General features: G+C 48.3%; 5 protein-coding genes across 5 annotated transcripts; 3 read left to right on the forward strand and 2 right to left on the reverse strand.

The window, feature by feature from the left end:
* Positions 1-777: 777 nt before the first annotated feature.
* Positions 778-2289, forward strand: VTP21DRAFT_2444 (uncharacterized protein; the record flags this gene model as incomplete). The annotated part of the gene is made up of 1 exon (XM_069392638.1): positions 778-2289. One exon carries the CDS (start codon positions 778-780, stop codon positions 2287-2289), a length of 1512 nt encoding a protein of 503 aa, XP_069250333.1.
* A 496-nt stretch (positions 2290-2785) lies between these two features.
* VTP21DRAFT_2445 (uncharacterized protein) lies at positions 2786-4528 on the forward strand (the record flags this gene model as incomplete). Its single annotated transcript, XM_069392639.1, has 3 exons — positions 2786-2890; positions 3043-3225; positions 3302-4528. The coding sequence occupies 3 exons, from the start codon at positions 2786-2788 to the stop codon at positions 4526-4528; spliced, it is 1515 nt and encodes a 504-aa protein (XP_069250334.1).
* A 557-nt stretch (positions 4529-5085) lies between these two features.
* VTP21DRAFT_2446 (uncharacterized protein) lies at positions 5086-6547 on the reverse strand (the record flags this gene model as incomplete). The annotated part of the gene is made up of 4 exons (XM_069392640.1): positions 5086-5827; positions 5904-5921; positions 6022-6133; positions 6217-6547. The coding sequence occupies 4 exons, from the start codon at positions 6545-6547 to the stop codon at positions 5086-5088; spliced, it is 1203 nt and encodes a 400-aa protein (XP_069250335.1).
* Positions 6548-7036: 489 nt separating this feature from the next.
* On the reverse strand, positions 7037-9012 carry VTP21DRAFT_2447 (uncharacterized protein; the record flags this gene model as incomplete). The annotated part of the gene is made up of 3 exons (XM_069392641.1): positions 7037-7222; positions 7459-8150; positions 8235-9012. The coding sequence occupies 3 exons, from the start codon at positions 9010-9012 to the stop codon at positions 7037-7039; spliced, it is 1656 nt and encodes a 551-aa protein (XP_069250336.1).
* Positions 9013-9188: 176 nt separating this feature from the next.
* VTP21DRAFT_2448 (uncharacterized protein) lies at positions 9189-16468 on the forward strand (the record flags this gene model as incomplete). The annotated part of the gene is made up of 28 exons (XM_069392642.1): positions 9189-9308; positions 9485-9660; positions 9717-9876; positions 9938-10370; positions 10433-10501; positions 10558-10644; positions 10713-10832; positions 10910-11019; positions 11080-11188; positions 11253-11307; positions 11371-11486; positions 11559-11694; positions 11754-12402; positions 12472-12653; positions 12718-12784; positions 12852-13004; positions 13080-13348; positions 13409-13655; positions 13733-14014; positions 14082-14198; positions 14271-14341; positions 14400-14975; positions 15042-15107; positions 15170-15646; positions 15731-15932; positions 16008-16110; positions 16172-16266; positions 16340-16468. The coding sequence occupies 28 exons, from the start codon at positions 9189-9191 to the stop codon at positions 16466-16468; spliced, it is 5376 nt and encodes a 1791-aa protein (XP_069250337.1).
* Positions 16469-16516: the final 48 nt, after the last annotated feature.

Genomic DNA, 16516 nt, shown 5'->3' on the forward strand with positions numbered 1-16516 from the left:
CTCTCTTTTCTTTTCTTGCTTTCCTCTCTCTCTCCCTCCCCCCCCCCAGAAATGCTACCCCGAGTCAAGTGTCATCTCTGTGAGCTTTTCCCTATTCCTATCTTTATGACCCTTTATTTGATAACACCTGAGAAGATTCACTCTTCCCTTCCAATGCATTATATAAATTTCATTATTCCTTATTCCTTCGCATTGGACGAAGAGGAGGATGGAGGGTGACCCTGGATAACATACGCTCTTGGTCTTGGCAGCTGAAGGTTTGCCTCTTCCCACGATTGATAGGAAAAAGACAGGCCTTCCAAGAGAGTTTCATCAGCTTAAAGTTTCAGATTTCACTTGTATCCCAATCTTTCTGAATCCGGGGGGAGGGAACACAATAAAAGAAATTGGGTTTTCTTTATCCTTCCTCATTTTTATTTTCGAGATACCCATCCTGGTTTGGTTCGAGAAGAGACAAAGGGGGCAAAAGATTTCGCGATTAAAAAGAAAGCAAGGGAAAACGGCTTCTTTGTTCGCCAATCTTTGTATCCATTGATGTACGCGTTGATTGCTTGGATTCCATCTACTTTTTAATCTATTAAAATATAGATGGCCCATCTTTTCCCGCCTCTTTTACATCTGTGCATCTTTTAATCCCGTCGATGCTTTTCATCCTAACTTAATTTAATCCAGCTCTATAAATATCGTGTACTATTTTTTTCTATATATCTTTGACACACATATATACTCTTATATTTAAATTCCTAGCGTGGATTAGATTCCCACCCACAAGTGTCCATGGTCGGCCCAAGCTCTACTCTCGCGCGCATTTTCACTAATACCTCCTCGTCGTCTGGCGCCTGCCCTCCCAGTGTCCAAGTGCGCCCCCATGCAAACACGCTCCTTGTACAAAAGCTTAATCTCGCGAACCCTAAACCTTACTACCTCCCAGGACAATCGCTGACTGGCACTCTGTCACTCGAAGTGTTCAATGAGGAGGGCCTCGAGGTGTCATGGTGTAGAATTGGATTCAAGGGGCGTGCAAGCGTGGAATGTCCGCTCAAGGGTACTATTGCGTGCATCGGAGATGATGTTAAATTAACCAAGGTTGTGCTGGAGGTCACGAGAACGTTAAGACGTGTCAGTCGGGAGGGTGCTGCTGGTGAAGGGCCGGGAGCGGCCAGCCGACCCGGGGAGGCCCGAGGAAATGAGGGCGAAGGGACGCAGCCGCGGGAGAGTCAGAGCCGACAAGACAGACGGACAAGGAGTGCCCATCGTCGCCAATGGATCCGGCTGAATCCCGGCCGGGTCTATACCGTCCCCTTCAGTCTCTACATCCCCGGCCGATTCACAATGCCGGGAAGCATGAACCTCTCCTGCCTAGACATCCGGTATGTGTGCGAGGCGTTGACCATCTATCGCCCCGCCTCGCGTCCTGCCGACGACCCTGCCGAGCAGGGGCCCGATGAGATCGCGGACACCTGGGAGGAGGAGGTGAAGAAGGTGGGGCGATGCATCGCCATGGTCGAGTTGCCTATTCGTATAGTCCCGCTCCTGTTTGTCAACGAAGAGTCGCTGTGCTGCCCTGTCATCTCTCCGCCGCAGTACGCGGTGTTGAGGCGGGGGTGGCTGCTGCACCAGCGAGGCACCAAGATCGAGGCTGCTGCGTTCCTCCCGCGGCGTGGGTTCACCCCGGGCGAGATGCTCCGCGTATTAGTTCGCTTTCGGATCTGCGAGCAGAATGCGTCGGGGCCGTGCGGGTGGAACAACGTCACCGTCACCAGCATCCTGCGGCGCCATGTCATTGTGATGGAGGGCCTGAATGAGATCCTGGAGCGCGACAAAATTGCCATCGGGCAAGGCACGGGCAGCTTCTCGCTGTCTCAGGGGCAGCCGATCGAGGAGATCATCGTCTCGTGCCCGGTCAAACTCCCCGAAGACATCCCCCTGTCGGTTCTCTCGAGCATGACCCGTGGCCGAATCTCGGTGCAATACACCCTCTCCATTCTGGCGGTGGTGACCCCACGGGAGAGTGCCAAGGCCGGCGGGGTGAAGCTGAAGCTGGGTTTGCCCGTAGTGGTTGCCGGGGCCCGAATTTCAGGAGGAGAAGGAGCTATGAGGCTGATGCTGGAGAGCGAGAGGGGAGGGGGCGAGGAGGAGGGGGAGGAGGGGGAGAGCGATGCGGAGGATTCAGAGGTGCGCCGGCTGCTCCCTCCCCCTCCGCGGCCGTCCCCATGGCCCAGGCCGCCGCTCCTCCCGACCTCCACTCGCGGCCTCCGCCGTATTTTGATCTGGGGTCGGATTCCTTAGAGCCTCCACCATACATGTAAAACCGCATTAACTGTTTTAATATAATTCTCGCTTGATCCCATTTGGCAGCCAGAGGAGAGAGCTTTTTCATTAGCCTAACCCCCTTCCACAACCACTAACCCCCTTTGAACCGATTTTGTCATGGGTCCCACCGATATGGAAGAAAGGGGAAAAAAATTGCTGCGAATAGGCGGCGACAGATCATGGCTGATAAGCCTGTTCGGGAGGAAACCTCACCTATCACATGCAATTAAGATACCGCTGTATATGACGTTACCATCGAACCCTTCCCACTTTGCGCACTGCGCGCTTTTTATTACCATCTAAACTATAGATAACCCAAATGTGGAAAAACAACTAATTTTGCAGCGTCTTCCTATCCCGCTCCTCCTCATTTCAAACCTCTTGTCCTGCTTTTCTGCTCCATCCCCCATCCCCTCTCCTCCGCTCTCCCTCCCCCTGCCCCCTATTCTCCCTCCTGCCCAAAACCACAGCCATGTCCATCAATTCAAGACTCTCATCCCACATTTGCAAATCTCAGCAATGGCACCGTCGCTCCACACACACCCTCCACAACCTCGACCGCAATCCACTAACTAAAGTAAGAGAAAATATTGACAAGCTAATGCTTTCATACGGGGGCGAAAAAAGAAGAGGAGAAGGAGAGGAGAGAGAAAGAAGAAGCAAAAGTGGAAGAAGGGAAAGCCCCCTAGGTAGAAGAGCATAGCTTCATGTATTTCTTCTTGCTTTTAGTACAATACTCAAGTGTGCGAGGATGGAACCCTGATAACCAGACTCCCCAATGGGGTGCGGGTAGCAACCGAGCCTTCCTCGGGCCATTTCTACTCACTGGGCATTTTTGCCGAGGCCGGCTCCCGCTACGAAACGGCGAGGACGCGGGGTGCGTCCCACATCCTGGATCGGCTTGCGTTCAAGGTGGGCTTCTCTTTATCTCTCCCCGTCTGCGGCTGCTTGGGCGCTTGTACTAATTTTTTCTCTCCGTCTCTGATAGAGTACAAAAACGAGGACACAGGCACAAATGCTGGAGGATTTGCGATGCATGGCCACCTGCACAAGCTCGCGGGAAGCCATTGTTTACCAATGCCGCATCTTCAAGCGAGACCTCCGCCGTATGCTTGGGCTGCTCTCGGAGGTGGTGCGGTATCCCCGTATCTCCCACGAGGAGGTTATCGAGCAGCGCAAAACCGCCGCCTATGAGCTCCAGGCTCTGCACGCCCACCCAGACGCGGTGCTGCCCGACATGGTCCACGCGGCCGCGTTCAGGAACAACACCCTCGGAAACCCACTGCTGTGCTCGCCCGAGAAGCTGGCTGGGATGACGCGCGAGACCCTTCGGCACTATCGCGACACGTGGTTTAAGCCGGATCGGCTGGTGGTGGCTGCCGTCGGCCCTAGCCACGAAGACATGGTGCGCTTCACGGAGGAGTGCTTCGGAGACATGAAGGTCACCGCCTGGCCGGGCGACTCGCCCTCCGCCAAATCGCAGCCCTCCGCAAACTCGAATTTCCCATTTTTGAAGATGATGACCCGGGCCGCGTCGTCCTTCCTCCCCTCTCCCCCCTCGACCCCCCGGGAGATGGCGCGACAGCGCGCCAAGTACACGGGCGGACGCATCTTCACCGCGACCAACGACCCACTGACGCACATCCAGCTGGCCTTTGAGGGCGTGTCGGTGCGTCATGAGGACATCTACACCGCGGCCGTCCTGCAGGTCTTGCTGGGCGGCGGCGGGGCATTTTCGTCGGGGGGCCCCGGAAAGGGCGTGCACTCCCGCCTCTACAAACGGGTGCTGCAGCGGTATGGGTGGGTGCACACTTGCCACGCCTTCAACTACAGCTACTCTGACGCCGGGCTTTTTGGGATTGCGGCCAGCACCCAGCCCCGGAACGCCGCCTACCTCGTTGACGTCATCGCCCATGAGCTGAACCAGCTCTCCCAGCCGGGCGGGTTACCGCCGGACGAAGTCGAGCGCGCCAAAACTCGCGTAGCCTCCGGGCTTGCAATGGGGCTGGAGTGCAGCTCGACGGGGGTGGAGGATCTGGGGCGGCAGGTGCAGATCCTGGGACGCCGAGTTGGAGTCCAGCAGATGTTGGAGAAGATTGCGAGGGTGACGAGCGAGGATGTGATGCGTCTGGCTGGCCGACTCCTAAATGGTCCCGTCACCCTGGTTGGGATGGGCGCCCCGGAAGGCATCGAGCGACTGCAGCTTCTTACATAGCCTGCGAGCAATCCCGGGATTCATGTTTCTTCAAGGCAAACAAAACAAAAATATTTGACAGCAAACAGGCATATTTGTTATTTTTTTTTATTTTTTCTTTTACCTATTTCCTCATTTCACCCGCGGGTCGACCCAAAAGGATACACTAGTAATTGTATTTTGTTTGCACTCTTGTATTTGTTCCTAACCTGTCATCAAAGCATCCATTTCCTTTTTTATTCTTACTATATTATATATATATATATTCTGCTTCTCCCTATTATTCCTTTCTTTTTTCCAATGCCGGGCCTTCTCCTTATTTCTAACGAGAAGAGTAAATTTGTCTCTGCTTATTTTATCATTAAAAAAGAACAAAGCAATTAATATATAACTAAAAGATGGGAATGAAAGAACACTAAGAAAAAAGAGAAGGTTCAAGGGAGAAATATATATATAAAAAAAAACAATGTTATCGAGATGTGGTAAAGAAAGAGCTAGGAAAAGCTTCGTGAATCAGATAAATCTGAAGTGGGAAGAATGAGTGAGGGTCGCTAACACCCGATCTATGGTTTGCGAATCTAAGCGAAAATGGAGAAGGCGGCCGCCACTGCCAGCGCCAACATGGCCTTGCCACTGACGGTGGAAGAGGCACCCGACACCTTGAAGGTGGAGCCACCGGGCGCAGAGCTAGGGTTGCCCGACTTCTGGCCGCCTGGAAGGGTGGTGTTGCCCTGGCCAAGCAGTTCGAGATATGGCGAGCCGTCGCCAATGCACTGAGGAACGGGCATCATCTGCAGTTTGTTCTGGATGGCGGCGGGCAAAATGTTTTGGATGGCGATTTGGACGGTCTGTGGGTAGAGGTCGTGCTCCAAGACGATGAAGCCGGTCTGCATCGACTGGATCTTGGGCAACCAGTTCGAGAAGTTGCCGATCACTTGCTGGGTCGTTACTTGCCCCGCGGGAATTTGCCAGTCTTGCGTGTCGAACCCGTCCGTCCAGATCACCGTCTTATAGCCGAGCTGTTTCATGATCGCACGCACGCGGTCGTCATAGTCGCCATACGGCGGGCGCATGTAAACGGGCGTCACGCCAATGGTGTCTTTGATGGCCTTCTCCGTCCACTTGACCTCAGCGACGATCTGCTCGTTGGTGAGCGAGGTGAGAGGACTATGGGACCAGGTGTGGACGGCGATGTGATGGCCCTCCGCGTACTCTCTCCTCAGCACGTCCGGGTTTTGAATGACGCGCGAGCCAACGACAAACATGGTGGATTTGATGTTGTTCTGCTTCAGATAGTCAAGCAGCTGCGGGGTATGAACGCTGGTTGGGGGGGGGGGGGAGAAAAGAGAAATTAAGGGATCTACATCTGACAGAAAAAAAAGCGGCTGCCACTTACGTTGGTCCGTCATCGTAACTATTCAACATGCACGTAAATGGATGCAATCAAACAAAGCACTCGTCAGCAATGCGCTTGACAATGGATTCAAAGAGAGGACACGAAAAAAGACACTTACGTTAAGCCCCATTGGGAGGTCTTTGGACAATATACAATGTCCTCGGGACGAGTACACTTTTGGCACGTCCACCAGCATGCGTTGGGGTCTACCACCGAGTTCGCACATTCACCTAAGATGCAGAGCCAAAGAAAAGATGCATATTAATCTAGGCCCGCAACCATACGTCGTATGCAGCTTGGATCGAATAATTACCATTTTTAGAGAGAGGGAGGGTGGGCACCTTGCTGAAATCAACCAATTTCAACCACGCTTGCACCTCAGGACTATCTGTAGGCGGGACCTTATCCGGCGGCGGATAGCCCGCTACAGAGCCGGGCGGAAGGGCACCACCGGCGGGCGCGGACGAGGCAGCAGGAGGAGCAGCGGAGGCAGCAGAGGAAGCAGCGGGCGCCGCAGCAGAAGAGGCGGGGCCCGATGGGGGCGCGGAAGCAGTCGCGGGGGCAACTGCTTTGGCATCTTTCTTAGCGGCCAAGGTGCCGCTCACCAAGAGGAAGCAGGCAGCGAAGAAGGAAAGGTTCTTCATGTTCTGGGTTCTCTATGTTTATGTCTATTTTATAGCTTTCGGAATGAGGGATATGGAATAAATACCGAGATGGGCGGAACAGATTGGAAAAGAATGGCAATTAGAACAATGAGATGAAGGGGAGGAAAAGCGAGGTCGGCCAAATGTATCTTTTCGTGGGTCCATCACGAAACAACCGGATTTATATTGCAATATACCTGCAGGCCTAAAAATACCCGCGAACGGTATTGTGCAACAGGCTTCTTGGCGTGTTTAATTACAAATGGGAAAAACTTTTTCTCGTGCACTCATTTCGCACTATTTGTGATGATAGTGGAACGGGTCCACTGGAAATCCAGCATGGTTGGTGAGGGGATCATGGTTCAGAGCAGATTTCAGAATAGGGATCCCTTTTTATCGATTTACAAACACAAGCGTAAACACACACATAAAGTTGCTATTCATTATTCTATACTCGCCTCCTCCTCCTCACCGGCTCCGCCCCCCTCTTTAGTACTCGTCCCATCCGACCTTATCTAACCGCGACACCTTGGCCATGACCTCCTCCTCCATTCGGGCCGTGTACTCGATCATCTTCTGCTGATACTCGGGCACAAAAGAGCCTAGTAACCTAATGGCAAGCAGGGCCGCATTGGTGCTATTGTTGATTGCGACCGTCGCGACGGGTACCCCACGCTAAGCAATAAAAATACAAAAAGGTTAGGAAAAAGTGGGATCGCTTGGAAACAACAACAAATTAAATTCCATGGCACACTGGCCCAAAATAAGAATAGTCTCCGCCAAAGAAAAAGAGAACTACAGAAACAGGGGAGAGATAAAAAAAGAAATAAACACACAAGGAGCAAAAATAAATAAGATTGCAATCACAAACACAGCTAAAAGTCAAGTTAATACCAAAAAATTGGACCTACCGGCATCTGCACTATACTATATAGAGAATCGATGCCATCTAAGCTGCTTAATTTGACCGGAACCCCTATGACAGGCAGAGGTGTCATGGCAGCCACCATTCCCGGGAGATGAGCGGCGCCTCCCGCGCCCGCAATGATTGCCTTCAGCCCCCTCTGGTGGGCGGTGCGTGCGTAGTCCGCCATCCTCTGGGGTGTTCGATGCGCACTAACGAGCGTCAGCTCAAAAGGCACACCAAAATCGCGGAGGATCTTCGCCCCGACTTTCATTACAGGTAGATCCGAATCCGATCCCATGATGATCCCCACCAGCGGATTCACTTTCATCTCGCGGTCGCCCTCTCCCATGGTGGAGAGGATGGGGCGCAAGCGCGAGTGGACCTCGGACATCGTTTGACCCACCACCGTGATATGACCCATTTTACGGCCTGGTCGGCACTCACTTTTGCCATAGAGGTGGATGGTAGCACCATCGCAGAGCAGAGCCTCACTGCATGGGCGCAACGTCTCTTCCATGGTGGACTGCCCAAGGATATTGATCATGGCTGCCGCTGGGACCTTGAGCTCGGTGGAGCCGAGCGGGAGATCCAGGATGGCACGGAGATGATTTTCATACTGCGAGGTATTGCATGCTTCTATGGTATAGTGGCCTGAGTTGTGGGGACGTGGGGCAATCTCATTCAAGAGGATAGAGCCTGTGGCGAAGAGGTGATGGGGACAGATGGAATACACAATTATTCAAGTGCTATTTTACATCGGCATATTTGTATTGATCTTACCATCTTCCATAGCAAACATTTCCACCCCAAAAACACCGGCTCCAGTGAGCGTTTTCACGGCCTCCTCCGCGATCTCCTGTGCTTTTCTCCGCATCACGCCGTCGATTTGAGCAGGTGCAAACACCAAATGGCAAATGTTGTTCTTGTGCACTGTCTCCACCACAGGATACGACTTGACTTCACCGTTTGCACGCCGTACCACCATGACCGCCAACTCACACTGGAACTTGGCCCATTTTTCCGCGTACAGAGGGGTTTTCGATAGCGCCTGCAGAGCACGCTCGATGTCCTTCTCAGTCTGCACGGCAAAATTGCCGCGGCCATCGTATGCAAGTGTTTTGCTCTTTAGCATGAAAGGATACCCTAGTTTCTGACCGGCTAGTCTAATAGCTTCGACCGAACTTTCACACTCGACAAAGTCGGCTACAGGGATGCCGTGGCGTGTGAGGTGTTGCTTCTGCAAATACTTGTCTTGTATTAGCCGCACCGTCTCCGGACTCGGATGCACGACGCAGCCGATACCACTTAGCTCTGCAAGCACTTGCGCATTGACATGCTCAATCTCGATAGTCAGTACTTGTACTTGGGCAGCAAGCTCGCGGATTTTCTCCGGGTCCGTGAAATTCCCTACGACATGGTTCTGAGTAGATTCAATTTGCATGGCCGGGCTACCTTTGCTGTCGAGTACGGAAACACCGATGTTCAACCGAGATGCAGCCTCGATGAGCATGCGGCCCAGTTGTCCTCCTCCGAGGATGCCGACTTTTTTCTTGTCCATGATTAAAATGTCTAGAAAAACTAGGATATATTGAATGAAGATCAACAATAAATAAATTTCAACGTCACATTTCGAGAATTGATGGGGTCGTATAGGTCGGAGTGCAAGGAAATACAAAAGTATAGAGGAAATATCGCGACTTGTTCCTTTAACATACTTGTATATCTTTAATTAACATGGGGAACAAGCTGAGTATACAGCAGCTAAAGGACCTCATCAGTGAAGAGCTTTTAATTGATGTCGCGTATCCATGTTTTGATTTCGGTGAATCAATGGGAAGGGTGGTGTGTTGTGTGGTGAGTGTCTGTTAAATGCTTAACTCCAATGTTCCCAATCATTTGTGGAATAATTAAATGGTGACAAAAAAAATTCATCACTGTTTGACTGGTCACCTATTTTCTTCTCTCCTGGCCTGTGATGGATGTCACCACCTCATCCTGATTATTTAATTCTATTCCGTATTTCGTATTAGGTGAGTCGACAATGGTACTCAGAGCTGAAATGCATCCGAGATTCAGTTCCACCTACGCTTACGCTTCACCGAACGATTTATGGTGAATCTGAGGGCATGCCAGATGAAGGCACGGCGCCTACACAGACTGCTGTTATTTATGTCCATGTAGTGTTAAAAAAACCAGGCAATGACTGGTAAGCTATCTTTGGCTAAGTTTAAGAGAGGAGTATGTTTATTGTTCTGAGCATAGGTCCCAGTTATATGCACCCTTTACTAAGGGGCAACCTGATTCCCAACAAGCTACCTCATATTCCGCCGATGAACACACTGATTTTGATGAATTTGCGCCCTTATTTACTGTGCCGAAATCGGAAAACGTAGACGATCAATATGCACTGAAACGACAGGAGGTTTGCATGACCTTTCCAATATGCTGGCGAAGTTTCCCTTACATGTTCTGTTAAATATTAGGCATTCATTCAGCATTTCATGAAGGTTCTTTATCCTCAGACCCCTCGCTATCGAGTTACCACCCCCTCCCCAACATCTCTCTCGCTTCATCATGTCCCCTTTTCATATCCTTCTATCTCGCCAGATAACTCTCCCTATTCGGATAGCAATTTATTACCAATATGTGCAGTATTGGAATCACCGCGTGCTTATTATTTTATTTCCACCGACAATGGTGGTACTTCCCTACATGACGTTGTAACATATAATCCAAGCATATTGAAATCGCCACCTCGGAGATCCTTTATCGTGTATCAGCTTTTGATGTGTTTGAAAGAGATGCATAGAAGGGGTGTAATACACGGTGGTTTATCGCCGGGAACTGTGGCGATCGATGAGAATATGTGGGTGAAAGTTTCGGGATTTGAATGCTCTATACCGCATAATGCTCCAGGTAAATTCCTTTTATTAATCTTACTCTGCGCTCAAGGTAAAACAACTATTTGGGTTTGACAGAAAGGAGGAGGATATGTGTTAAGGGAGATGTCAATGAAAAATCGGTTGTAGATACACTGTTATTTAAAGGTAGTTTCCACAATGGATTTTTGTTTTCAAATTACTGAACCATTTTATTTTAACAGAAGTCAAAGAGACGCCATTAGTGTGGAGGTGGGTTAGTGGGGAAATATCCAACTTTTCTTATTTGATGGTCTTGAATCATCTAGCAGGTATATTTTATACTACTTACAAAAGTTTCTCATCCATTCTTATCGGTTTGAATATCTCTCATCCTTAGGTCGCCGGCTTGGTGACCCCAACTTTCACCCAATTCTTCCGTGGGTAACCGACTTCACCGGGGCAACTATCTCAGAAAACTGGCGTGACTTCAGCAAAACCAAGTTCCGTATGAACAAGGGTTAGTGATCTGATATTAGTCTGAGGCATCGGCCCGTAAAACCATCATTGACGTGTTCCCATCTCTTTATACAAAAGGGGACGAGCAGCTTGATTTTACTTTCGAAGGCCCTGTACCACACCATATCACAGATATCTTATCGGACATCACTTATTATGTATACCTAGCACGAAAGACCCCTATTCCTGTACTCATCGTTTATACATTGCAATCCCTGAAGCTCACTAAATTTCCCTCTTATTTCTAGGTACTTTGCCAATTTGTGCGCTCAAAATACGAGCCTAACGAGTACCCGTCGTCAGTACAGAGGTTATTTGAATGGACACCCGACGAGAGCATCCCTGAATTTTTCACAGGTAAAGTGGAGAGTAACATAGGACAAAGTGGTTCCTATTGTTTTGACTGGAGTAATTTAAATAGAGCCGAGTATTTTTAAGTCAATTCATCCCGATATGCCGGATTTACAATTGCCTCAGTAATTGCACCTTTTACTATGTGCATGTGTATCCACACCTAAAGCTTTGGCTTGTTCTTTTAGATGGGCGGACACGCCTGAAGAATTCGTTCGCAAGCATATGGAAGCACTGGAGAGCGACTATGTCTCCTCACAACTTCACCTTTGGATTGATTTAACCTTTGGGTGCAAGTTGAGCGGTAGGTTATGCACCGCATCTATACCCACCCGTGAACTATGCTCTTGGATGCTGAAACTTTATCTTGGAATAGGTGATCGAGCCATTGAGGCAAAAAATGTTGCGCTGCCTTTACTAGAGGGTCAGAGCGGATTCATGAAGCATGGCATTGTCCAGCTATTTAAGGACCCCCATCCCGAGCGAGAATGCAATTGGCGTCTAGCAAAAATGTATTTTGTTTACTATTGTTCTAATCAGCGATGTGCCACTCATTATGAAATTTTTGCAGAGGCACGTGCAGTATTCCAAACGAAACGGTACCATCCTACGCCGGAGATCAGGCTACTTTCCTTGAGACTTCGTCTGCAAGTAGGAATGTCATTTTACCCTCTCAGGACACTCCGGGATTCTCCAACCCACGACCTACTATATCCGTCAAATCTGACCGTCACCTTACTCCCTTTCGTGCGCGCAGCGAATCAGGTCACTTGCCAGGAAGTAGCGATCGCGAAAATTCATCTGGTAGTATGAACGGAGAACTACCAAAAACTAACGAAGCTTCTGTCACAACCACCCCTATCACATTCCCGCCTGATATATCCGAAGCTCTCTTCATTGATGAGCTATTGCATCTCGAAAATTCTTATACATTTGGATTCAAATATAATCTGACGTCATCTCTCTCGCCCATAACCACCTTAGCCGCAGACCCGACGAGCATAGCAGGAGGAGAGAAAATTCACCAGGTTGATGTGGCTGATTCATTTGCAGCAGCAAGGGCATACGACATGTATTGCCTCGGAAGGATAATCCAAGACATATATACTGCGGGAGAATTGGGAGAGCACAGCGCTAGGAATCTGCCCTCCATTGATCCACCTTTTGCAAAAGAGCATGTTGAGACAGCCTTGGCTAGAAAAATGCCCGGAATTCAACATGTTAGTGACAAAAATTTCCCTAGGAGAGTCTATAGCTATCACTCATCCTTCATTTCTCAATCTATTTAGAAATCGGAGGGAGTATGGAGTGTGATTGAGATGCTACTGACAGACGATTGGACGAAGCGTCCTTCGGCAGAGGACATTTTGAACGCTTCTTTCAAGGATGTCCCAACTGTCAATTGGTTGTCACTAACGTTTCCAGATTTTGTCCCACCAGTGTTCGAGTATTTGTCTCGGTTTTTCCAGATGTAAATACGTTTTATATTCAAGTTTGTGGGAGGTTATATGGATCATCTAATACCAATTTTTTAGAGAGTTAAAATCGAAGCTCTCCTTGGCTGAGGCATGGATTGAACGTTTATGTAGTTTGGAGGATGAGGTGGGTGGAGGTTAATCAGAAGGCATTTATCATGTTCAAAATGCTTATTAATGTATCTCTTATCTAGTCTTTTGATTTGGTATTACCCACCTTCGTGCAATTACTCATGGCCCCGGAAACCCGCTTCGATGCGCTTCGACTCTTCCCACGGCTTGCTTATAGGCTTGGCCAAGAGCGCACTAAGAGTCAGCTACTCAAACCGATAGTCTCTATGTTTGAAGTAAATATTAGAATGTCGACAATTTCTCCTATTGTTTAATAATATCACCCTTCATCCTTTCTCTGATATATCTAGTCAACACGACCGTTCAATCCTCCGTCACTTTTTGATCCAGAATTGGTTACGCAGCTATTGAAGCGGTTTGGCGTTACGTGCTTTCTTCAAAATATTTTATCCTGCTTCATAGAGGCCCTTTCCGTAAGCACAGAGGCTTCAGCCGCCCCAGTCGCAAAAATTATGGCAAATAAAGCAAAAGTGACTGAGGAAAAATCTGGCGACGAAACGCAGGATAGTCAATTGAGAATGGTTACGGAAATGGCTGGAGATTCAATTGTGCTCATTTGGTAAATTAGTTCATGTTCCTCTTTTTTCTTTTTTTTCATTCCTCTAATGTGATTATGTAGCTCTCTGATCGGGCCAATTCTTACCTCAAAGCATGTTATGAGACATCTTTACAAGCTTGTGGCAAAAGAACATTTTTCGCTCTCGATTCTTAAACATACATTGGTCACCATTGCTGGGAATTTTGGCGAAACGTTTGCATCCATTCAATACAGCCAAATGCTTTCTGCTGTCGAAAACTATGCCAATCAGACCCTTGGCCAACGAACGTGTAATATACTGTGCAATTTGCTCACACTATTAGAAGCAGTAAGTAGTATAAAATGGGTAGTCACTTCGAGCTAAATGGATACCAGCTCTTCTAACCATGCGCCTGTTTAAACTAGCTTCTTGTGCAAATATCTAGCGCCAAACTCCTCACCGAACTACAGTCTGGATTCCTGTCCACACTCTATCGTCTATTAGATCCCTTTGTGCCGTTCGAAACTCTTCCCCCTTTAACTGCAATTACTTCTCTGTCCACTGCCACGACTAATTTGCCCATTGAACCATCACTCAATGTGATGGGCAGAGAGGAATTTCGACAAAGACTTTCTCTTAGTATGCGTACAATTGACTACCTGTTGAACGTGAGCTATAACTTGTCCAAAGTGGATTGGGAGAAAAATGTAGGCTTTTTTTTATAAAAAAGATATATCGGTTCCAAAATAATTATGTAATTTTTTTTTTCACTAGATTGCACCCATATTACAAAAATACTTTTCGGGGTTCAGTGGGATCAACGCGGTCGCAGAAGAAGACGAGGAAAATGACCAATTTCCAAACTTCTTGGAGGCACAAAGGAGCTATCAGGTAATAATCGCTCAGGCTATATACCGCTACTTTGCTCTTGCTCAACTATTCAACACTTGAATATGTTCGCAGATGATATATGCATACTCGCAGTTTTGCATGTTTGTTGGCCAAGAAACAATGCGTCGAACTATACCTACAAGGTGACGATTCAATTACATTCACCCGGATTAATCCTGCTAACAGTGCTTGCGGTTTTAGCGATGCAATCGAGTCCATGATGTATGACCATTTTGCAGCCAATGAGGAAACACCACTACCAATAACGCCTTTTTCTCCGGATGGGCGCGTTCGTCCTCAAAATACTCGCCAGACCTCGGGCTCCTCTCCTTCATCGCCTCCACCCGGACGAGTTTCAGCTCAGGCAACAGGGTCTACGGAAAACAAGCAGGCTGCAGGGCAGACGCGCCATATTTTTAACTTGGACCAGGCCAAGCTCTTCACCTATTCCACAAAAAATTTGCTTTCGGCTGCGGTATCGGGGCTTGGGGTGGGGCGTACGTGGTCTATTTTTGATACTAATGCCCCAGGTGTGACCCATACTTCTCCCCCAGCAATTACCACAACGGCAATCTCTCAGCCATCCATTGCAGTTTCAACTCCCACCACCGTTATTACGACGTCGACGCCACCTGTTACCTTATCAACGAATCCTGTGGCCCCTTCGTCGTCTGGGATGCCAATTGCTGGAAAAACTTCTTCTGAGGAGCTTGGCCAGCTAAAGGCACGCAGCTGGTCAACTCCTGCTACGTTTGGTCAGGCCAAAACAGGTGAAAAGTATGTTCGAATTTTGGGGGTTTGCCTTGGAAACTTTCAAATGTAATAACATTACTGCTTGTTTAGAGAGACGAAAGCGGGTCTGTCATTGCCTTGGCGGACAAAGTGGAAGCCTTCACCTGAGGATTTGAGGTATCCTTATATTTTTAGTTCGAGATTTTTGTAGTAAGTCGATTGACCTTTTGGGATAACAGGAACTGGAACCGCTTCTTATCCACCAATTCAGAGGAAATGTCGAAGTCGTTGCAATTCTCTTTTAACGACCTCAAATTACGAAGCTACATTGGTCATACCTCTGGAGTCCGTGCTATTGGCGTCAACGAATCGGCACGGATTTTCGCCTCTGGATCTCGCGACAGGACCGTTAAGCTGTGGTCACTAGATCTCCACTATGGAATCGAAAACTATCTTACCGAACCATTTGAGGAGTGTCTTCTCACATATACGGGACATCGTAGGTCTGCTGTCACCGATGTGCATTGGATCGGTGGAGGTGGCTCGATGGGTATTGGTGACCGCGTGGCAAGCTGTGATGGACAAGTGCATGTTTGGGAGCCGGAGACTGGCCAGACATTGCATCAGTTTGTGGCTCCCAAAGGTCAATATCTGTCGATGCATCCAATGTTAAATCGGCGGTGTCTGGTAGCTGCAGCAAATGATTCCTCTCTTAGGTAGTTCTTTTTGCTTTGTACTCTACACGATCCCGTCTTTCTGACCCCTCCTCATCTCCTTCCCCGCCTCTTTTTTTTTTTTAGCTTTTTGGACACAGCTAACAATATCCAGCTACATTCATGGAAGACCAGTACAGCGAACTTCAGTAATATTAAATCGACTACTACTAGTCCTGCTGAATCCGTCATTGCCGTTGGATTTGCGTCGGGCTTAGTGTCTCTCTTAGACTCACGTACCGGAACTCTGATATCCAACTGGAAAGCTGGAGATTCCGAAATCACTCATGTATAGTTTATATCCTAATACTACTGTACTTTTTGCCTCTTTGATAGCCTAATCAACTATCTGTTTCTATTCTAGATGAAGTTCTATACTAACGAACTTTTGATCACCTGCGCTCCCTTGGATCATCATATCCATATTTGGAATGTGTCCACGCTCTCACTTATTAAAAGTATCCTAAGTAAGCGAATTTTCTTTATCTATAAGTAATTTTCAATATGGATAATTGTATCTCCCCTTAGTAACCTCGGACTTGGTCGCTCTCGACAAATATAAGGATGAAATTATCACACTCAACAACAACAACTCTATCTCATTTATACCCCTCAACGATGACGTGAGCATTATTTCTAATATACTCTCCCTTCAAATGCACATCACTCTGACACACTCCCCTCTTTAACTATTAGCTTCAACCATATTCTTCCAAGTTTCGCACTTCTACTATCAAATCCTCTCTCACATGCTTTGGTATTCTGCCTGTCAATCAATTGCTGGTTCTCGGATGCCAGGAAGGAGAGCTATTTGTGTACGCCTAAGAGAAGAATTCAATTTTGTAGTATTTCATATATTACTGTACTTTTTCT

The sequence above is a fragment of the Calcarisporiella thermophila genome, assembly GCF_041956535.1.
Source record: "Calcarisporiella thermophila strain CBS 279.70 unplaced genomic scaffold VTP21scaffold_14, whole genome shotgun sequence".
Classification (NCBI taxonomy): Eukaryota; Fungi; Calcarisporiellomycota; class Calcarisporiellomycetes; order Calcarisporiellales; family Calcarisporiellaceae; genus Calcarisporiella; species Calcarisporiella thermophila.